Here is a 23,452-nt window from a genome sequence, read left to right as displayed (position 1 = left end):
TCTTCTTCTTCTTCTTCTTCTCATCATCATCATCATCATCATTATTATTATTATTATTATTATTATTATTATTATTATTATTATTATTATTATTATTATTATTATGTGGTTAGCGTTGGTGAAGACATGTGCTTTTCGAGTGCTTTCAGAGAGCTCTCCAACTCTACTTCAGATAAATCTCTAACAGATTGGAATAAGAAAATCTTCCCCTTGCCTGACTTACCAGCTCTGACATATCACTAGGACGAAAGTATTAAAGGCACCACAAGCGAGAGGGCCTGAGTCCAAGCCCCTGGCGAGGACAAAGGCGTCTTCTCGACTGTAGTGGGCCGCATTCAATGATGGTGGATGTCCAGGCGCTAGCAATCGTATCACAAAATGTTACCTGAAAAGCGGAATACGTTACTTCTGAAAATGTATCCGAGCAACTAACCGCCATGATAATGTAGCTGGTAAGTAAAGTCTGCTGTAATTTACATACCGCAGTACCGTATATAACTGAGGAAGCAAAGGAAATGAATAATTGAATGGACTGATTCGGTTGCGTCGGTACTGGAAAGTTCATAGAAGTAATAAATTTTTTAAGAGTAAAATTGGTACAATGCGTTTTTCATAAACATTTATGCAAAGTCTTGAAATCTTGATAAGAATATTAAAGATAAATGTCTATCTGTCTTTCTTAGACAAGAATGATTGAATAGTGACCTCGAGGAATGCCTGGAATAAATGCATTTCAGATACGTAAAAAATCTTAATATAAAAAAAATAGTAACTGTATGAATTGAATAATAACTGCATTTACAGCTTTTTTTCTTTGTATTTACTCTGTGGAAGTTAACCATACGGGATAATAGGAAGGTATGGCCATTATGAATAACGTTAATAAAGAGATGAATGAATATTACTGTCAGGAACATATCTGCGTCTTATTCGGGAATTGCAAATGCACAAACGCTTGTTTAGATGAAGCAGACCGAGTAGGGTGCTTGGTGGCTGAACGCACGAAGATAAGCTTTCAATTCAGTCTGTTAAGTGTAGGAGAGTTAACTCGTATCTCGTTTGGATGCGTAAAATGGTTTCAACTTTAAATTCGGCGTCGATTAATCACCACGAAGAAATGTCAGTTGTAGTATGACTTAAAAACAAAACAATGACAGTGGTTTTAACCGAGAGCAAGAAGAGTCTGCCGTAAAGTGGGCGAAATGCTGTCGTTGGCAACTGTGTGATAACATCCCTTTGTTTTTTTTTACCCTCCGTGTGGCGTTCGTCAAGTGGCATGACTACGGCCCTTAGTCCAACTAGATTTGTGATCACGGTCGCGTTGTAACAGTAGGTTATTGCTTGCTTGTTTTGGATAGAGGAAAATCGTCTCTAAATTCCTTGAGAATTCGCAAATGGGCCATGTCCCTCTGTAAACTAAAGGAAATTAGCCAAAATAACATGTTTTAGATTGAATGGAGAAATTGATGTGTGTGTGCGTGTGAGAGAAATTAGTCCTTTTTTTTCTCATACGTTAGTCTAGCATAGTGTATTTCATTCCAAGGTCGTCTTGGAAGGCAAGTATCACACAAGCGGATTTCTCGGCATTTTTAATCAAAACTTAGCACCAAGTTGGCCATATTGATGGCAAGATTGGAATCGTATATGTTTGCGCTTGGGGGACGTGGCTTTAACGAGCATCCCTTAAAAACTTATTGGTTATTTGATTCAAATTCTTGACGGGAGGATGCCAAAAGATGTCAAACACTTGATTCGTGTCTTGTGACGCCGCCTAAAATCATTTTTTATTTTATTGTAAACCCTCTCCTACTTCGTGAGGAAGCCCTTCTCCATTCGTCTGTCATAATTGTACAATTTACATATTGCGGTAACCTTCCGGTAAACAATCCACCAACAACACCATTAGTTTTGTTGTTTAGTGTTATTCTAGTAGCATTTGCATATTGCAGTAATCTTTCATTAATTATTCCACGATCAACATCATTAGTTCAGTTGTTTAGTAACTGAAACGACTATCATTCACCAAGAAAAATAAACTATAAATGATGACTTTCATAAAATAAGAGAATCAATCCACTATCAACATCATTAGTTTATTTTAGTACTTGAAACAACATTCGCCAAGAAAATATAAAAAATTAAACTATAAACGAGAACAAATTGGTGAAATATGAGAAAAACGCATTTCAGTCATCCTGTTGAAATCCTGTCTCTGTAGTGAAAATTACTGCTTGATAAATATCATTTTTTAACGTGATCACAGAATGAGGAAAAAGTTCACAGTAAAATTTTCTGTACACAGACATTGTTGCCAATTTGAAGGTTGAAGAAGCTGATTAGGCGGAATCTTCCTTCTGTCAAGCAGCAAATATGTCTGCGTGGTGGTTAGATTATCATCGCAATCATCTGTGTCTATTTTTGGAGGCCCGCTTATCCGCCCATATTCGGTTCATCAGGAGCCCCCCACTTGTAAATTGCGGTATATAGTTTTCTTGAATACTTCTTCTCATGTGTCAAAAATGATTTCGAATGGATAAACCTCGTTTATTCTTGAATGTCACTAAATTTCATATCTTTATAGTTCCTGGGGCGACTTTCTGAATAGGGTTGTTATCTCGTCCTTGAAGCAACCGACTCAGTGTGAAGGTCAGAGACGAGCGCCCTCAAATCAGCGATTTGCTTCGTCCTCAGTTTTTTTTCGGAATTTAACTTTTAAGATAATGATTCAACCTTCGTTCTTCGATTTAAGACTTGTTTATTGTCTGTGCGTTGTTTGAATGATGTTCGCCACTCAAGGTCTTTTCATATCTCAGGCTCAGGAGTCTAACACGGGTTATTACTAGTATTTGTTTGTTTTGGTCAGGATATTTATTTTTTGACGTAAAATAATTATTATGGCAATCTTCCAAATATTATTTTCGAAATTTTGTGGATGACTGGTCAAGATACTAAACGCTTAGATACGAAAGATTGTATGTATTCCACTGTTCGCTGACATTGTCCGGGGGGTCCACATCAGGATTCTTATTCATGTTCCTTCCACCACATTTACGGGCACCTTAAGGTTAGGGCCTGTGCAGGCATGAGGCCGGGTGAATGTAAACCAACCACCAACCAAGTAAGATCTAGTGTAGAAGTTCTAGATTAATCTGCAGCCTCCATGTCGTTAGGTCCAAATATTTTGGTAAATGATATCCCAGTTGTAAAAGCCGAAGGGATGGGAATACTGACACCTTTTCTACCTCGGCCTCGTATATAACAAGGAAAAGAAGTATTGGGTGGTTAGTAAGAGGAAGAAAAGAGGGGCGCAGGATTGTAAGATTCAGCATAATAAGAGGCATTAAGTGAATTCCCAAGCGTGGGAGTATGAAACAAGAAACGGTTAGTAATCCTAGCAGTCCACTTAAAATCCTTCCCATTTACAACCATTTGCGCTGTAAAAGGTTTAGGCTGTAAATGCAACATGTGCTTGTAGTTAACACATCTGCATATCATTCGAATCTCACGTACTGCAGAGCTGTACTGTTGTCAGTTAAACTTACCGCAACAAAGAAACCCTCCAACGTCACTGGTCGAAGGTCACATGGTACAGCGACTAAGCTGTTTGACTTACACTATGTTGGCTCTCGACCACCCATATATATATATATATATATATATATATATATATATATATATATATATATATATATATATATATATATATATATATATATATATATATGGTAGACAGATATGTCTAGGAAGAAAAACAAAAACTGCGTAAGTCTCGTTTATTTTATGCATCCGCCTCTGGAATATCGTGTAGACATTTTTTGACAAATATAACACTGATATTCTCATTCAAATCGTGGCCAGGAGATTACCGTGAGCATTGCACGAACGATTGTTATCTTATGATAAGCTCTCTGACTTCTGTGGGATATTGTAACTCACTTTGTAATTGGTCTAGAGGAACAAAATTAGAAACCTCTCTCTCTCTCTCTCTCTCTCTCTCTCTCTCTCTCTCTCTCTCTCTCTCTCTCTCTCTCTCTCCCTATTGCAGCAGTTTACTGGCCTACGATTTCAAAAACACTTTTGCTAAATTATCGAGTAGATAGGTAATGTATGTTAATCATCTCAACCCTGTAGTGTTCAAAGCGTATGACCATCTGAATTATTGGTTTCACTGGAATTTTTTGTCATTAGGATCCTATATTAAGTCTATATTAAATGTCTCATGTATTAGTTTATAATATTTATTATTTTATTTTTTCAATGATAGGATGTCGGGGCCTTAATTTTCACACAGTAATGGACCGGTATATCAGTTAAAAAGGGTGTCCATATCGTGAATGAAACTGCCCACGCACGGCATCACTGTATAATGTTACCATATTTTAAAATCCGTATTGCTTTCTGTAATTTATATGTTTCGGTTTATCTTCCACAGCCATTGAAGTATTCTCTCAAGATGATAACAGAAATAGCACTTTTCCTGGTGGTTCTGGTTTTATTGCTTCTGCTGAGAAACAAGGATCCGCCAGGATTACCACCCGGTAAATATTTGTTTGATGTCGTTTAAAATCATTGTTTTTCGGCAAGTACACACACACACACACTATATATATATATATATATATATATATATATATATATATATATATATATATATATATATATATATATTTATTTATTTATTTATTTATTTATTTATTTACATTTTTATGTGCGTGTATGTTGGTGATTATATATATATGGTATATATAATATATATATATATATATATATATATATATATATATATATATATATATATATATATATATATATGTGTATGTATGTATTTTTAGTATACATAATGACCACTTGACCTTTCTGATTCAGATGACGTAAAAGTACATTATCGCTTTTCCAACCCTTGATGTTCCATCTGACTTCTGCAGGAAGCTTTTTGAAGAGGACCCCTCAGTGAAACTTGGGACCCTAGGTTCCCCAGCTAAGCCTACTCTTTAGAAGAGTAGCCTTCGGACTTTCCTTGGAAGCACTCGAAGGCCCCAGTATCAGAGCTGGGACCCAAGGATTCCTCTGGAATTCGGGGAGGATTCTCTATAGTATTACTAAAAAAAAAAAAAGGGGGGTGGGGCCATCGACCAAGCTGTTAATTTCTGTTATTCTTTTTAGGCACTGGATCCATTCAAAATCCACCCTGAAGTCAGTTTTTATTTTATATAGCTTTAGGGATTCAGGTTTGGCTCCAGTTGCATCCTCAGCATCTAGGAGGTGTTAGACTTCTGGTCAGAATGGATCTAGTGTCTTCAAGGAATCAGTATTAAACCAAATATAATTCATTATTATAAGCACTCCTACAGGAATTCCCGCAGAGCCCAGAATCCCAGGTTCTTTTGGTGCTACCCAGGAGGTCTGGAGGCCACTGCTCTACAGAATGGGTCTAATTCTATTCTTAGCTAAGGAAGCTAGGGACCCAGGTTTGCCCGATGGACCCTCCCCCAAGCTTCCTGCAGAAGCCCTGGGAATCTTAGGATTTAGGGAAGCAGTGATGTATTTTTATGTCATCGGGATTGGATGACATAAACATTCCTAACACGTCTTGTATAGACTTGTCACTACAAGCCCTCAATCCGAGGGGGGGGGATTAAATGAAGACGTCACTTTCCCCATCATGGTAGGTGATTTCTTCATTTACTGCCATCCAGATTCAGGGCTTCTGTGGTAAGTACACCCAGTAAATGTGAGGAAGTCGAAAAATTAATGAATTGTTTGCTAGTATAAAATATGTATATCCTCGAGTTTACCAGATGAGTAAGGAATAATCCATTTATGTTTAAAGCAGCCACATCAGAATTCTATATATATATATATATATATATATATATATATATATATATATATATATATATATATATATATATATATATATATATATATATATATATATTATATATATATATATATATGTGTATATGTATATAAAACATTTATTACATGAAGCTAAGTGTACCTTTTGATTCAAATTCTATATGGTTTGATGTCAAACATCTAATAAGAAAATTGTCACTTGTTGCGTAATATATTCATACAAATCCAGATGACTCGAACAGACTGTCAGTTAACACCATCCATTTTAATTTCAGCATTACAAAACACCTCTTGCTCTCAGTATATTAAAGAAAAGTAAATAAACAAATTCATTATTTCTGAGCGTACAATTTGATGTAAAGGATCGTCCTGTGGTCTTACTAAGTTCAGATCTCAAAAAACCAAAGGAGTGTGGGTGGGAAAAGAATTTAGAAAGAAAAATGATCTATCAAGAATAAATGTTAGAGCATAGACTCTAAGGAAAAGTCAGACGTGTCTGATATTGTCTTCATCGGGCTTGAAGGAAACACTCTTCGGAGCCCTCTATAAACCCTTATCAATCAAAGAAAGGCAGGTACCTCGATGCAAATGACGCAGATTCATTCATAACAATTCTGAAAAAGTATTTTTTTTATTTCAGGTCCAATACGTTGGCCAATCATAGGGTCCTTTTTCTTCCTTCACAGACTCAAGGACTACTTGGCGGTGCGTGACAAGTTTGGCGATGTTGTAAGGTAAATACACTAGCACTTAGTTTTCTTTTTTTAAGGTGAATATAACTTCAAAGTCGTATTTACTCTAAAGGTCATTCTCGGTTCACTTGCGTTAATTGCAAAGTAAGATCAAGCTCATCTAAGGAAACAGAAAAGATTGGGGAATATGAAGGCCCTGGTATGAGATGAGATCAATTTATATTTTTAATAGCAAAAGTAAACATAACATGTCGTCTGCCGGCTGATAATTACGAACAGGGTAGATTTCTCATTTTTGCATATTAAGCCCTTAATACCTCTTTTAAGAATTCAGTAAAGGGCACTCTTTATTTCTTGGTATTTTCACAAGGTCTAGTCTAGGTGAGGAAAAAAATGACCAAGGAGATCCAGGTGTCTGGAAGATCTAAGGAAGGATCAGAGTATCACAGTTCACCGCAATACATTCACGAGGAATGGTTGCCTTCTATGTATTACCAAACTAAATAGAGCCAGGAATGATAATGCACAAACAACATTAGGAAGTAAAGAAACGAAGTGATTATTTATGGAAGCAAATAGAAGGCTGGTTCCCTTCTTGAGACAAAACCGGTGACTATCGGCCGGTAATTATAACTCAGGAATAAAAAGCCTTTGCTTTCTTTTTACGGCTTAATGAGAGGATTATGTAATTGTGAAACTAGGGTAAGAAGGTAAAGTATTACTCTTCTACATGCTCAAGTCTAATGCCCCATCCCAATTTCATACCCAGCTTTAACGTGTATGGTAAATCCCGAAAGAAACTTAAATTCTCTCTCTCTCTCTCTCTCTCTCTCTCTCTCTCTCTCTCTCTCTCTCTCTCTCTCTCCAAGTTCGTGTGGTATAGTGGCAGCACCTTCGGCTCAAAACTTTCCCTTGAACTTTCTGGTCTTCCGCTGACTTTAACAGTGAGTCATGTACCTGATGGCCATTTGACTGTTATGGGTAGCAGCTGGAGAAAGACAGAATTATTAGATGTAAGCGATCAGTTCCCCCATCAAAATATACATCACTATTTCTTCAGTGCTGAAAACGGGATAACTTTGGTTGAGTAATCCTCACTTCCAGTGGTGTACAGACATCTCTCTCTCTCTCTCTCTCTCTCTCTCTCTCTCTCTCTCTCTCTCTCTCTCAAACACACACACACACACGAAGTATATGTTTATTGTTTTGTGTTTTTACACAGGCTCAATGTGGGTGGGTGCAATTTCGTTCTCATACACAGTTACAAATTGGCCAGAGAAGCCTTCTCCAAGTACGAGGTGACTGATCGTCCCCCTTGGAGAGTCATGGAGCATTTAGGCGATGGCAAACCAGGTTAGTTCTATCCATCTATTTGTCTATCCGTGTTCAGGCTGTGTTTTAAGGAGGTTATATCATGTGGATCATCCCCTGTGTTTGTAACTCTAATAATGTTATGGTTTACAGCCTGTCCTATCCGAACTTAAGGCCTGATTTGAGATGTAATTTTTCTTACTTTGCTGGAGACTTCTTCCGAGATTCCCCACCAGCAATTGGTCCTTTCCAAAGTGCCCTCAATTTCAAGTGTCTGGAGTTACTACTATATTGGAATGGCTTTCATTTCCAGGAAATATCACTGTTTTGATTGGAAGAGGGTTTAATTGTTAAAATCCATTTTGTAAGAGCAAAATAAAATCTTCCAGGCAATTCATCAGGATAGCATCATTTTTTTGCCGGTTGGAACTTAGATATTTCGCAGGTTTTGGTCTGCTGTGTAACTGGTGCTTTTTTTTATTCATTTTTATATTTCTTTTATTATTTTTTACTAGATGATTATTCCATCTAAAATGGCACCGCCTTTTTTTCCTCCCCATCACCCGAAGGAATAATCGGCAGGAATGGAGAAGGCTGGCTGCAGTCTCGCCGATTCCACCTGAGGAACCTGAGAGACCTGGGCATGGGAAAATCGTACCTGGCCGACGCCATCCATCACGAAGCGAAGCTGATGGTGGACGACGTTCGAAATTACACCGGCAAACCGACCCGTTTCCCGCAGTCGATCAGCGTTGCGGTCCTCAACGTCATTTGGCAACTTGTTGCAAGTAAGGTCCTCCTCTTCTAGGCTGTCTCAGGGTGATGTAATTTCCGTGTTCGTAATTGGATGTCCTCCTGTCGGCTGGTTCAATTTTTTTTTTTTTTTTGGGGGACGGGGGAGAGGCGTTGGTTTTTCTGCTATTGGTTGTTTTATTTCCATGCTGTTTTCCTTCCAGTCCTCTTGGTTCATGAGTTGGGCTTTTATATTTTATTTAATTTATAGTTGTTTTGAAGAGCTTAGTGTTATTTCTATTTATTGTTAATAAATACATTTGAACCTCGTTAAAATCTCTAAATCTTCGTATGTTTTAATTTGATAAAATGAAGCTTCTTTGAAGGCAAGCGTTCATGCGTGAATTAAACAACTGACGGAGTAAAAATGTGATTAGGAAACTGATAAAACGATTATTTTTCCATTAAAGAAGGATATGTATAAATATAACAAAGTGAGAGAAACCTGTGGCCATGTAAATATATAATTTGAATATTTTGTCAATAAAGTTTGTTTAAACAGGAAATTTTTCCTTCGAAAATTAGTTTAATAAAGAATCTCTCTCTCTCTCTCTCTCTCTCTCTCTCTCTCTCTCTCTCTCTCTCTCTCTCTCTCTCTCTGCTTGATTATTATGGAACAATCGTCAAAAACCAATAACTTGCATAGCAAGCTACCTCAAAATAGGCTATCCTTGTGTAAAATAAGACCAAAATGAAAAGATCTTAACGAATAGATGATAAATAAATAAAGATATATAAACGAACAGATGAATTTATATCTAGAAATATATCATGAACAGACAAGATTATATCTGGAAATACATCCATGAACAGATGAATTTATATATAGAAATACAACCACGAATAGATAGGTTTATATCTAGAACTACATCCATAAACAGATAGGTTTATATCTAGAAATACAGCCACGAACAGATAAGCTTATATCTAGAAATACATCCATGAACAGATGAATTTATATCTAGAAATACATCCATGAACAGATAGATTTCTATCTATAAATACATCCATGAGCAGATGAGTTACTATCAAGAAATACATCCATGAACAGATAAGATTATATATATAGATAAAGTTAAATAAGTGAAAAAAAAAATTAAGAGACCATTGTGACACCATTGCAACCGTGCATTGAGAGTAGTAAGTAGGCACCGACCCCAGCTCAGGGCGCAGGAACTGAAGTGAGTCTCTCCTTCACCCCCAGGCCGCCGGTACGACTTGCACGATGAGCAGATCCTGAAACTCCTGTCGTTAATTAAGGAATTTCAGCAACAGGTGAAGTTCATCATTTTCCCCGATTTCTTCCCGTGGCTGAATCATCTTCCCAATAAATTACTGAGGGTGTTATTCAAGTACGGCTTGCGTGAAGAACGTAGCGCCAGGGCGAAAGCGTTCATGAAGGTAAGGTTTCAGTCTTTTACAATCGTAAAGTTTATTTACTTCCCTCCTCTGTTAGCTTCTGGGGCCCCATTGGGATTTGCCGTACAGGGGTAGTGCCGTCCTTGCACCTCATGCAGTGTAAAGTAGGCATTACTTAAGGTTCTTTGCAGCGTCCCTTCAACCCCTAGTTGCAACACATTTCATTCCGTTTACTGTACCTCCGTTCAAATTTTCTTTCTTCCATCTTACTTTCCACCCTCTCGTAACAATTGTTTCATAGTGCAACTGCGAGGTTTCCCTCCTGTTACACCTGTAAAACCTTTGTACCCTCAGTTTACCTTTCAGCGTTGAATAACATCATAGGTCCCAGCTCTTGGCCTTTGGCCCAAATTTTATATTCAGTTCCATTCCCCATTGTGATAAATTTTCACATAAAATGGATTGCTGAAGTTTGTTGCAAGTTCCGGGCAGCACATCGTGGTGTGTGACCAGACTGAGTGTATATATTCTCATGCCCAATATGAAATTACCCACTTCTCGTGGATCTGAACCGAATCTCTCTCTCTCTCTCTCTCTCTCTCTCTCTCTCTCTCTCTCTCTCTCTCTCTCTCTCTCTCTCTCTTAATTATTTGTAGGATTCAATTAACTACTTAATTACCAGTACAGATTGTCTTCAAGCTCTCCCTCTCTTAATTATTAGTAGGATTCAATTAACTACTTAATTACCAGTACAGATTGTCTTCAAGTAACATACAATTGTAAGTCAGTTGACTCTCTCTCTCTCTCTCTCTCTCTCTCTCTCTCTCTCTCTCTCTCTCTCTCTCTCTCTCTCAGCTTGGATGATTATCCCTTACATTTTCAAGTAGCAAGTGACTGACTTAAGTGGCAGGATGGGGCATGTTACATGCGTTTCTATTTTCTTAATTGTTTTTTAGTCATTGTTCTAAAACGAGAACTTATAGAATCCATCACCTTGTATTTTAGTCATTGTCCTAAAACGAGAACTTAATGAGAATCCTTCACCTGCCTCAGGAGTTCGTCGAGGAGCATAAGAAGAACTTGGACCCGAGCAACCCTCGTGACGTCATCGATAACTATCTGATTGAGATGGATAGGCAGAAAAACGAATCTGATTCTGACTTGTTCAGCGGTATGTCGTGATCTGCTTGCAAGGGTTAAATGCCGGTTAAGTTCAGTAAACACTAAGAAAATAATTTGGTACTTGCTGGAGAATTTTTTTTATGCTTTACAAAAAAATCGTGCTGTCAGGGAATGGGATTAATACTTTCGAAATGCTTGCTTAATAAATACCAAGATGATAGAGACTCAATGCAGAATTGATATGTGAACGATCAACAAACATCAGAGTAAAACTGTAATGGTTCCCGTGTACAAATGTTGACCATGTCCAATACATGTCAGAATGACAAAGGTTAAATTTTATGCCTTGATAAACACTCATATGAATGTCTCTAGGGCTTTTCACCTTACAGAGGATGATCTGATAAGGGATATATTCGACCTTTTCATTGCCGGATTCGACACCACCGCCACAACGATCAGGTGGGCTTGTCTCTATCTAGCTGCCCATCCAGAGGTGCAGAAGAAGCTCCAGAAGGAGATAGACGACGTTGTAGGTCGCGATACTCTCCCGTCTCTACTCCACAGGCCACGGTGAGTGATTAGGCATGAGCACAAACATTATTCCACAAGCCGCGGTGAGCAGTTGGGGATGAACACGAACATTATTCCACAAACCACGGTGAGCAATTGCGCATGAACACAAACATTATTCCACAAACAATGGTGAGCAATTCAGCATGAACACAAACATTATTCCACAAACAATGGTGAGCAGTTAGGCATGAACACAGACATTATTCCACAAACCACAGTGAGCAACTGGGCATGAGCACAGACATGATTTCATAAACAATAATGAGCAGTTGGGCATGAACACAAACATTATTCCACAAACCACGGTAAGCAATAGGGCATGAACATTATTCCAGAAGCCACGGTGAGCAGTTGGGCATGAACACAAACATTATTCCAGAAGAACATTATTCCGGTGAGCAGTTGGGCATGAACACAAACATTATTCCACAAACCACGGTGAGCAATTGGGCATGAACACAAACATTATTCTGCCAACAGTAGTGAAAAATTGGGCTTGAACAAAAATATTATTCCACAAACCACTGTGAGCAATTGGAAATGAACACAAATATTCTTCCGCAAAACAGCGGTGAGTGATTGGACTTGAACAAAAACATTATTCCACAAACCACGGTGAGCAGTTGGGCATAAACACAAACATTACTCCACAAACCACGGTGAATGATTGGGCATGAACACAAACATTATTCCGCATACCACTGTGAGCAATTGGGCATAAACACAATCATTATTCCACAAACCATGTTAAGCAATTGGGCATGAACACAAACATTACTCCACAAAACACAGTGAGCAATTGGGCATGAGCACAAACATTATTCCACAAGCCATGGTGAGCAGTTGGGCATAAACACAAACATTATTCCGCAAACAGCGGTGAGCAATTGGACTTGAACAAAAATATTATTCCACAAACTACGGTAAGCAATTGGGCATGAACACAAACGTTATTCTAAAAACCACAGTGAGCAGTTGGGCATGAACACAAACATTATTCCGCAAACAGTGGTGAGCAACTGAACTTGAACAAAAATATTATTCCACAAACCACGGTAAGCAATTGGGCATGAACACAAACATTATTCTACAAGTCACGGTGAGCAGTTGGGCATGAACACAGACATTTTTCTGCAAACCACTATGAGCAATTGGGCATGAACACAAGCATTTTTCCACTAACCACGGTGAGCAATTGGGCATGAACACAAACATTATTCCACAAACAGCAGTGAGCAATTGAACTTGAACAAAAACATTATTCCATAAACCACGGTAAGCAATTGGGCATAAACACAAACATTATTCTACAAACCACGGTGAGCAGTTGGGCATGAACACAAACATTATTCTGCAAGCCACTATGAGTAATTGGGCATGAACACAAACATTATTCCACAAACCAAGGTAAGCAATTGGGCATGAACACAAACATTATTCCACAAACCACTGTGAGCAATTGGACATGAACACAAACATTATTCTGCCAACCACTGTGAGCAAATGGGCATAGCACAAACATTATTCCCCAAACCACAGTAAGCAATTGAGCATGAACACAAACAGTGTTCTGCAAACAGCAGTGACCAATTGGACTTGAACACAAACATTATTCCACAAACCACAGTAAGCAATTGGGCATGAGAGCAAACATTATGCCACAAACCATGGTGAGCAATTGGGCATGAACACAAACAATGTTCTGCAAACAGTAGTGCATAAGCAATTGGACTTAAACACAAACATTATTCCACAAACCATGGTAAGCAATTGGGCATGAGAGCAAACATTATGCCACAAACCATGGTGAGCAATTGGGCGTGAACACAAACATTATTCCACAGACCTCAATGAGCAATTGGGCATGAGCGCAAACATTATGCCACAAAGCATGGTGAGCAATTGGGCATGAACACAAACATTATTCCACAAACCACGGTGAGCAGTTGGACATGAACACAAACATTATTCCACAAACCACGGTGAGCAATTGGACATGAACACAAACATTATTCCACAAACCACGGTGAGCAATTGGACATGAACACAAACATTATTCCACAAACCATGGTGAGCAATTGGGCATGAACACAAACATTATTCCACAAACCACGGTGAGCAGTTGTGCATGAGCACAAACATTATTCCACAAGCCACGGTGAGCAATTGGACATGAACACAGACATTATTCCACAAACCATGGTGAGCAAATAGGCATGAACACAAACATTTTTCCGCAAACCACGGTAAGCAATTGGGCATGAACACAATGTTCTGCAAACAGCAGTGAGCAATTGGACTTGAACACAAACATTATTCCACAAATCATGGTAAGCGATTGGCCAAGAGAGCAAACATTATGCCACAAACCATGGTGAGCAATTGGGCATGAACACAAACATTATTCTGCAAACAGCAGTGAGCAATTGGACTTGAACACAAACATTATTCCACAGACTGCAGTGAACAATTGGGCATGAGCACAAACATTATACCACAGAGCATGGTGAGAAATTGGGCATGAACACAAACATTATTCCACAAACCATGGTGGACGATTGGGCACAAACACAAGCATTAATCCCCCAGCAATGATGAGCAATTGGGCAAGAACACAAACATTATTCCACAAACAATGGTGAGCAATTGAACATGAACACAAACATTCCACAAAAACCGGTGAGTAATTGAGCATGAACACAAACATTCCACAAACAACAGTGAGTAATGGGCATGAACACAAACATTATTCTGCAAGCAACAGTGAGCAATTCAGCATGAACACAATTATTCCACAAACCAAGGTGGGCAGTTGGGCATTTGCAGAAACATTATTCCACAAGCAATGGTGAGCAATTGGGCATGAACACAAACATTATTTCACAAACCCCTGTGAATTATTAGGCATGAACACAAACATTATTCTGCAAACAGCAGTGAGCAGTTGGACTTGAGCACAAACATTATTCCTCAAACCACGGTGAGCAACTGGGCATGAGCACAAACATTTTTCCAAAAACCACGGTGAACAGTTGGGCATGAACACAAACATTATTCCACAAACCACTGTGAGCAATTGGGCATGAACACACACATTATTCCACAAACAATGGTGAGTAATTGGGCATGAGCGCAAACATTATTCCACATGATATGGTGAGGGATCAGAATAGAACACAAATACTTTTCCCAGTTGGTGGCGAATTTTGCATGACAAACAATATTCCACAAGCCACGGTGAGGAATTGGACATCTGTTCTGTGAGGGCTTCAGTAATTTTCCAATTGCACAATTTATCTGGTAAAATCAGTTATTAAAACCCCCTTCGTTAATAAAAGATTTTTTTTAATTAAATGGGTATGTTAATATTTAGGTAACAGTGTCAAAATTTTGGTAAGAAGACAAGAACAATAATTATGCGAATAAAAGGTACATAAGCTTATCCCGGAAATATTGGTTAAAATACTTCAAAATGAAAAAATTATACTTTATACAAATTTTAACCACTGCTAGCGTAGACCATTCGGAAGTTATTTGAAATCAGAGTTGTTCCGGAATAGACATTTGTGCGGCTGAGACAGAGTTGTCTCCATTATTTGGATGAACTTTTTGAAGAAACCCATCTTAATCTTCAATAAACAGCAGTGGAACGATTGCCACTTCCTAAACGTGGCGTCAAGCTGTCATTCATTATGGTATCCTAGGACTAAACTTTACAGAAAGTAGCCAATATTTGCCTGTATTGTTTGAATTGAAGTCAGAAACACTGCTTCAGTGTTGCCATCAGTAATTGGTAATGTGTTGTTAATCTTGGCGGCAAAGAAAACTTGCTCTGTCGGCACAACCCACAGCTAAGTTAACACAGCATAGAAGCCTCCTAAAGGGAAAAAGGTCGTCAATTAAACCTGAAGTTTTTCTTTGCTTTGTATTGGTTACTATCTTCATTTTGGATCGCTTAAAGGACGCAGAGTTTTCCTCCTGAAAGTTGTTTTTCCTCAATTTCTTGTGGACTACCCTTTCATGTAAGACCGGGACATCGGAACTGTTTCTGCCTCACAAAACTAAGGCACATTCCTTGGTCTGAATTAGGTAAACTTGACTGTATTGGCTTTTGTGGATATATATTACTCTGCAGAATTTTCATGTCGACAATTAATTACATGAAGATCAATTTGAAAATCTTAGAAACTTATTTATTTGTGGTTGAATATATAGCACATTCCAAATCTTTTCTCAACAGAGGGTGTTCATTCAAAATTGACTATTCTTATCATAAGTATGAGTCTAAAAGCAGGTTATATTGCATACTTGCTCAATTATCTTATATGATTTCTCATTCTGACACTAAACTGAAAATAAGTCTACAGGAGGTACACAACACTTTTCTCCAGGTGTGACTGCCGTACATAAAAACAAGCCAGATACTGTAAAAAGTTAATTACTCTGAATGCAAATTGTTTCATGTGAATTTCACTAATTAGTTCTGCCAGTACTATTTTGCATGTTGAGTATACTGCCAAGTCTCTAAATTTGGTAAATGCCGTATCAAATCTGAAAATCTCCTTTTACAATTAAGTTCTTTGTTCCTCACACCGTTGGACTGTGGAATAGTCACCCTGAGGATGTTGTGCAATTGGAACTTCAGAAGTTCTAGCGAAGATGCGATGCATTTCTACCCTAAAGCCATTCTCTTTGGATTTTAGTGATTAATTTCATATTTACCTATTTATTTATTTATTTATTTATTTATTTGTTGATTTATTTTTGCTTTTCCAATAACTGATCACTTCTTTCTGTATTTCCTGTTGCCTTCTGTTACTTCTTTCAAATGGACGCCATATTCTTTGGAAGTTTGACTTTAAAGTCGGTGGCCCTTAATTGTGGGCATGAACATGCCCACAGGGGCCACTGACTTGAAATTCAGTCTTTCAAAGAATATGGTGTCCATTAGGAAGAAGAGGAGGTAAAGGGGAATACAGAAAGAAGAGATCTCACTTATTAAAAAATAAATAATAAATAAATAGATAAAAATGTATTAAGATGCAAGGAGAGTAGTATTAGGGTAGTAATGCACTGCATCTTCGCTTGAACTTCTGAAGTCCCAATTGCAAGACATCCTCAGGGAGGCTTGTCTACAGTCCAACGGTGTGAGGAATAAAGGACCCCTGGAACTGAGAAGTTCTGCAGCGAGGCACATTTCCTGCATACTGGTGCTGCTGTTCAGCAAGTCTACCACCATTTTTCGATCCAGTACATTCAACATTTGTTGCCTCTATACCACAGGCGCCCGTAGGTGGGTAGTGCCGTCAGTGCACCTCACGCGTGGTGCACTGTAGGCATTACTTAAGATTCTATGCAGCGTCCCTTCGGCCCCTAGCTGCAACCCATTTCATTCCTTTTACTGTAGCTCCTTTCAAATTCTGTCTTTCATCTTACTTTCCGCTCTGCTCTTAACAATTGTTTCATAGTGCAACTGCGAGGTTTTCCTCCTGTTACACCTCTGTAACCTTTTACTCTCAACTTTCCATTCAGTGCTGAATGACCTCATAGGTCCCAGCTCTTGGTCTTCGGCCTAAATTGTATATTCTATTCTATACCACAGGCTTCCGTACGTTGAGGCCACTCTTCACGAGGCTCTACGACTGGCGCCACTTACGATATCGGGCGCTCCCCATCTCTGTACTGCAGATACACATTTAGGTGGATATCACATCCCAAAGGTAGAATTTTTTATTTTCCACTACGTGTATTCCCGTATTTTGTGAGCGAATTAAAGTTAAAGAATAAAAAAAAACACGAGTAGACAGAGGAGGGAGAGAATTAAAAACTTTTCAAAAATGCCTCTTTCTTAGAAAAGATAAAAAATTTGTATAATTCTCTCTCTCTCTCTCTCTCTCCAGATTTATCTTTGTCCGTTTTTAGATGTACACCATTATTAATATTTATATAATTCCAATTTCCCTGCGGTATTTCATATGTAATTTTCAAAATGACTAAGTAGATGTGTTAACTTCAACTGCCTTTTTACTCTTTCCCTCAACACACAAAAAAATATTTCTTTACAAATCTACCAGTAATATTATCATCATTTTCGCCAGTGGCTGTCCTTGCCACTGAACTTTGAATAAGGACAGGATAAAGCCAGTTGCCTTGCCCAGTGAAGGAAGGAGGAAATCAACTGCAGTGGAAAAGTTGCCAGACCCACTTGTTCTTCTGTTAATCGTTACTTACAGACCTAGGATTTTTAATAAGCTAGAGTAGGTGTTCTTACCCACGTCAGTGAAGTCGGATTAGGGTTCTCTCTCTCTCTCTCTCTCTCTCTCTCTCTCTCTCTCTCTCTCTCTCTCCAGTCAACCATTAGATTTCGTCCTGAATTTCAGGGATCGGTGTTATGTGCTGCCATCTATGCCATCCACCACGACACTCGTTACTGGGAGCAGCCCGAGAAGTTTTCCCCTGAACGCTTCATCGATGAGTCTGGCAACTACGCAGCTCCCAAGGAGGGATTCATCCCATTTAGCATTGGTAAGTATTTAAAAGGCTCTCTCTCTCTCTCTCTCTCTCTCTCTCTCTCTCTCTCTCTCTCTCTCTCTCTCTCTCTCTCTTAAAGCAGCTTCGTAACTGATTTGTTTACATTGTCCACTTTCAAGGAAATACTCTGACTCACGATAAGAGTATCACCAGAGAGACTTAATATTCCTCCAGCGTGAATTTCAAGAATCAAAGGAATAAAAAAAAAAAGGGAGCCATATACTAAGTTTCAACTTGATACCATAAAAAGAACTTCTTCAGAATAGTTTTATATTTCAGTCTTTCTGTTTAGTCTAAAGCAGTGGTTCTTAAACTTTTTTGCCTTGCGCCCCCCTCTGCATTATATATAGACCCCACGCCCCCACCCCTGAAATTTTTGCCAACTATAATCTATAAACAATATGTTGTCTAGTTGTATGCTATTATACTTATCATAACAATAAAAGGCAATTCATAAACAAGATTTGAAATTAAAATTGACTTATATTTCGAATTTTTGGCATGTCTTGAGATAATTAGAAAATATATGGAAGCAGTGATAACGTTTTTGGCAATTTTGTAAGTAACATCACAAATTAAAAAAATAATTGGCACCATCTGGCAACTCTGCTTGTGACCCCCTTGGAAGCTTCTGGCGCGCCCCCCAGTTTAAGAATCACTGGTCTAAAGACTTGCCAGATTGTCCTCACAGAACGTCGTTAGAGTTCGAAAGTTGAGAACTTTGAAATTTGATAATCCAGTTATAATAGGATTTAAAAAGTAATCAGGGGGGTGGGATAAAATTGTTAGAGTATAGCCACGGGTATTGTGCAATGAACGGGGAAGGACTCACGGGAGGACTCAGATCCACTGTCTAACTAGATATTTTTCCTACTCTTTGTGCCCCTGAATGAGGACAGTAGGTGGATCAACAGAGTCTATCAAAAGTTGGGAGATGAGGCAGGATCTCAGAAAGAAATGTAAAGAATGCTGCATAACTGCACAAAGGCTGTAAACAGATATGTAAAAAAGGGGTACTACAAAAAATTCATGTTTGTAATTTATTTAACCAGAAATGTAAAAATGAAACTGTATCAGCGAGATTATTATAATTACACGTTTTCTCTTGTTGAGATTATTATAATTATTATTTTGATTATTATTATTAGTATTATTATTGTTGTTGGTTAAGTTGACAATACGGCTTCCTCTGGTTAGGCAGGTATCAATTTCTAACTTAAAGGTAAATTTATATACTTCATTTATCATATAATTAATTATGTACCTTGAATATTTGATTTTGAATTGTATCATCCATTAATTCACCATTTTCTGTATCTCCGTATTAACTCAATATTCATTTGCTAATATTAAATTATATGATCAAAATCCCCAGAAATACGCCTAAAGCAAATTAAGCTGAGGTTTTCGCTTGTTCCCTAGTTATTGCACTAGCACATATAAATCAGTCAATCAGTCTTTTGAGAGAAACTTCACATTATACGTAGCGTCTTACAGTTTTTTCTTCCCTCTTCATAACATTGCACATCATCTCTCTGAATTTAATCGTTCAGACGGTGTCCCAAGATTTATAGTGAAAAAAACTGATGATATGAGAAGGTGCAAAGGCTACCGCGATATTGTTCGTGATTGGTGTCGAGGGATAAATAAAGTTGTTTTATAGGGTTTTGTTGGATAAGCTATCTTCCTGCGCACGATATTTCTTGAGAAACGATGCTATGCAATGTCTGGGTTCTCTGGTAGGTGTGAAATACTGCACGTTCTTCAGAACGTGAGTAAAATGCAAGTCAAGTTGTCTGATCACACTCATTACTAGAAATGTTTTGAACATGATGGAATATGGTCAGACTTGGGTAAACATAAAAAAACCGTGATTGACACACACCAGTATGTGTCATGCTCGATTCCGACAACGTTTTTGCTTATAGTTTGCACTCATTTCATCAACAGAATTTACCGTTTACTTTTTATCTTTTTATTATTTTCAGGTAGAAGAAGTTGTTTAGGTGAAGCCCTGGCTAGAATGGAACTGTACCTATTTGGTGCTGCCCTCCTACAGAACTTTAGTTTTGCGCCGCCAGAAGGCTGCGAAATTGACCTAGAGCCTCTGGATACCCCGGGCATGGTGCTTCCTAAAGAGCAAGACATAATCATCACGGCTAGAACCTGATTTATGGGAGGCCGTCGTGGGCTAAGGCTTTTCCCCTCTTTGTAAACTAAATTCAGTCATTCTCTCCTCTTCGGCAAAAGATGACACGAGGAATTCAGGGTTTTCGTGTTGACAGTAGAGTTTGTAATATTCCTCTAATCACCAGTCATGTTACCAGATAAGTGCAATCAAGGGGCCTTTACGGATAATACAGGTTGCCGGATTTATCTTGAGGATGTAACTATCAAGGTCTGTAGACCTTGGCAATTGTAATGTTCACACTTTAGTACTACCGAAAGGAATAATTGTCCAGAGGAATAATTGATTTTTGTGCATAGGTGAAATTGGTAGAGGTAACTGTAGAATTTTAGGGTCATAACATCACCTAGTATACCAGAGAAGGTGTATGGTAGGATTTTGATTTAGAAAGTAAGACGGATGACGGGAGGATTGGTAGGGAAAAGCAGTGTGGCTTTAGACAAGGAATTAGCTAATGTCTGCGAGTGATAAAATGTTGATAGTGGATGGTAATAAGAAGCAGCAGAAACTAATAAAAGAGCTTGAATATGTTTGTCACGGGAAAAACTTTAAAGGAATGTGAACAAAAGTAGGGTTCTGAGGGTGAATGAAACCAGAAAGACGGATCAGTGTGTCAATATGGAGGATGGAAGAATGAAAACTCGATTCATGTGGTATCTGGGGGTGAATGTAATGAATGTAACATATGATGGTAGAGTATCAGTAGAGGTGAATCAAGGAAGGCAATAGAATGTATAAGAATGGTATGGACGAGAAGAATAGTGTCAACAGAAGCCAAGTTGGATTATAATGAAGGATAGAAGTGAAATATGTTTCCGTATATACAGTACATACATTATATATATATATATATATATATATATATATATATATATATATATATATATATATATATATATATATATATATATGTGTGTGTGTGTGTGTGTGTGTGTGTGTGTGTGTGTGTGTGTGTGTGTGTATGTATGTTTGTATGTAAGAAAAACTTTTAGTGGATGTGTCAGAAGATGCTTACATTGAATAGAAGATACTACGTTATCCAGTTTCTTAAGTAAGGTCAGGTATCGCCAACCAGTAGACAAACTGACTGAATCCCAGCATGAAAGCTCTTCGACCACAACCACATTTCGACTGTGGGAGAATGTCAGTCAAAGTGTATTAACTACAGTTCTCATGTCCTAGTCTAGTAAAATTTCAGCAGAGGCGCTGGGATTGCGTACAAACAGCTAAACACATTTTGTTACCTCATTTAATCAGTAATCACAGATTGTTTTGTCCTCATTTATTCAGCAAACAGAATTTATTTTACTTAGTAAATACAATTTTATATACTGTATTTCCTCACGCACTCTGAAAACAGAATAATTGAGGATAACTTTATAGGAGTTTTCAGAGGCACATTTTCCACCATTTATCATCAGACATTATAATGAAAAGTAGTGGAAATATAGATGAGCTGAAGAGAATAAGTTGATTGATATTTTGAGATATCCGAAGTTGGTTTCGTAATTAATTAAGATTTCTTAATGTAGTTGCGGGGTGTTTAGTATTCATAATAGAAGGTTAACTGTATTAACTCTAATTATCATCTATTGTCCGTTTTATCTGGTGTGTTTGTTTATTAACTCATGGTTTAATCATGTTATCTGTATTAGGTTCGCTTTTTTTTTCTTCTCTAGATCAGAGCCTTTGGATTTGAGCAAAAGAATTTTTCGCATTGTGGATAGCAGGGACAAAAATACTTATCTATGGAATTGGGTTCATTGCAGATACTGTGTCATTAAGATAATTGTTGCCAGATAATTCCTCGTTAAATATTAACCACCACTGATACAAAAAAAAAAAAATAGTTCATGGCCATCTACTAATGTAGAATACGAAACATTTACAAACTTGTAGCAATTCCTGGCTTTCTGTAGATTTGAAAAAGAAATAAAAAAGATTAGCCTGCATACAATAACAACTCTTTTTATCAAACTCCTTGAATATTTCATATTGCTGGGTGTGAAAGTAATTGATTGGGTATTCTTTTCCAGTCCAATACCAAGAGGGCGATCTATGGCTGCCAGATGACGAACATGAATATATTTACTTTTACGTTAGTGCTAAGCACTGCAAACCTTGCAGCAAATGCAAAAGTGTGACAGAAATTGTCCCACCTGATAACGCCCTGGTTAGGATTACTGTACTCTTGATTTCATCTAGTCCACTAAACATTTTCTGTCATCTACATACGTTTATAGAAAATGTGATAAATTATGATAAACGAAAAGTGATTTCCCTTTCGAGGAAATTATCTGAGGAATTAATAATTCTTTCTGTAAAATTTTGTTATCATAGATGACAATGCAATGTAATCGTGAGGAATACGACTACGGTATTATCAGTGATGTCCTTTCCATCTTGATATAAAAATTAGTTTCACTTGCTATTGGGTGGCTTCTCAAGATTCAGAAATCTAATTAAACAATTTTATTACGATAGATTTTACAAGACGCCATAATTATATTATTATGGATTTCACATCAGTATTTCTCGTTCGTATGACGGTATACTGAAAACTTGCTTCATCCAAAAAGTAATCGGTGTGAAATTTTTATTTTATATATTTCTTAGTATAATCTTGGAAGGTGCCAATCTTATGTGAAAAGAAACTATTTCAACCACTAGAAAGTTTTCTAAAGACAAATAGTACAGGCTCGTGGAAAATTTACTCGGGGATCTTGCACGTTATTTGGAATGAGATCGAACTGAGCCAGTTCCCTAGATGAATAAGATCTTAACATTTTATGCATGACTCTGTCTATAATATTGTATACAAATATGTTTTTGCCTGTGATCCCAGTTCCTTGGTAAATGATCCTTGATCGTGGCATTTCAGTCACTGTCAATACTTCTTATGCCATTGTTTTTATATAGATGCTCAGTTTTAATTTAAAGTATTTGTGATCAGGCCCACTATGTTGCCACAAGCACATTTAAAGAGCGGTGTCGAGTGCAACATTCATGTGCAACGAATTTA

General features: G+C 37.7%; 1 protein-coding gene across 3 annotated transcripts in view; it reads left to right on the top strand.

Moving 5' to 3' along the window:
- The window catches only part of LOC136842679 (cytochrome P450 2L1-like), a 197,898-nt gene extending 176,617 nt beyond the window's left edge, over window positions 1-21,281 (top strand). The window contains exons 1-11 of one of the 3 annotated variants that reach the window (XM_067110335.1): window positions 1,227-1,329; window positions 4,433-4,538; window positions 6,500-6,593; window positions 7,774-7,904; window positions 8,432-8,650; window positions 9,859-10,055; window positions 11,067-11,184; window positions 11,528-11,708; window positions 17,314-17,431; window positions 18,092-18,236; window positions 20,231-20,549. In XM_067110335.1, coding sequence (XP_066966436.1) covers window positions 4,454-4,538; window positions 6,500-6,593; window positions 7,774-7,904; window positions 8,432-8,650; window positions 9,859-10,055; window positions 11,067-11,184; window positions 11,528-11,708; window positions 17,314-17,431; window positions 18,092-18,236; window positions 20,231-20,412 — 1,470 coding nt within the window. In that variant the 5' untranslated portion in view covers window positions 1,227-1,329; window positions 4,433-4,453 and the 3' untranslated portion in view covers window positions 20,413-20,549. Of the gene's footprint in view, window positions 1-1,226; window positions 1,334-4,432; window positions 4,539-6,499; window positions 6,594-7,773; window positions 7,905-8,431; window positions 8,651-9,858; window positions 10,056-11,066; window positions 11,185-11,527; window positions 11,709-17,313; window positions 17,432-18,091; window positions 18,237-20,230 lie in introns of those variants that run through there. The other 2 variants (XM_067110336.1, XM_067110334.1) reach the window with 2 other exon arrangements.
- Window positions 21,282-23,452: the final 2,171 nt, after the last annotated feature.

Source organism: Macrobrachium rosenbergii, chromosome 10 (assembly GCF_040412425.1).
Source record: "Macrobrachium rosenbergii isolate ZJJX-2024 chromosome 10, ASM4041242v1, whole genome shotgun sequence".
Taxonomy (NCBI): domain Eukaryota; kingdom Metazoa; phylum Arthropoda; class Malacostraca; order Decapoda; family Palaemonidae; genus Macrobrachium; species Macrobrachium rosenbergii.
Note: the sequence above shows the minus strand (reverse complement) of the source record. Positions and strands in the feature narration are given on the sequence as shown.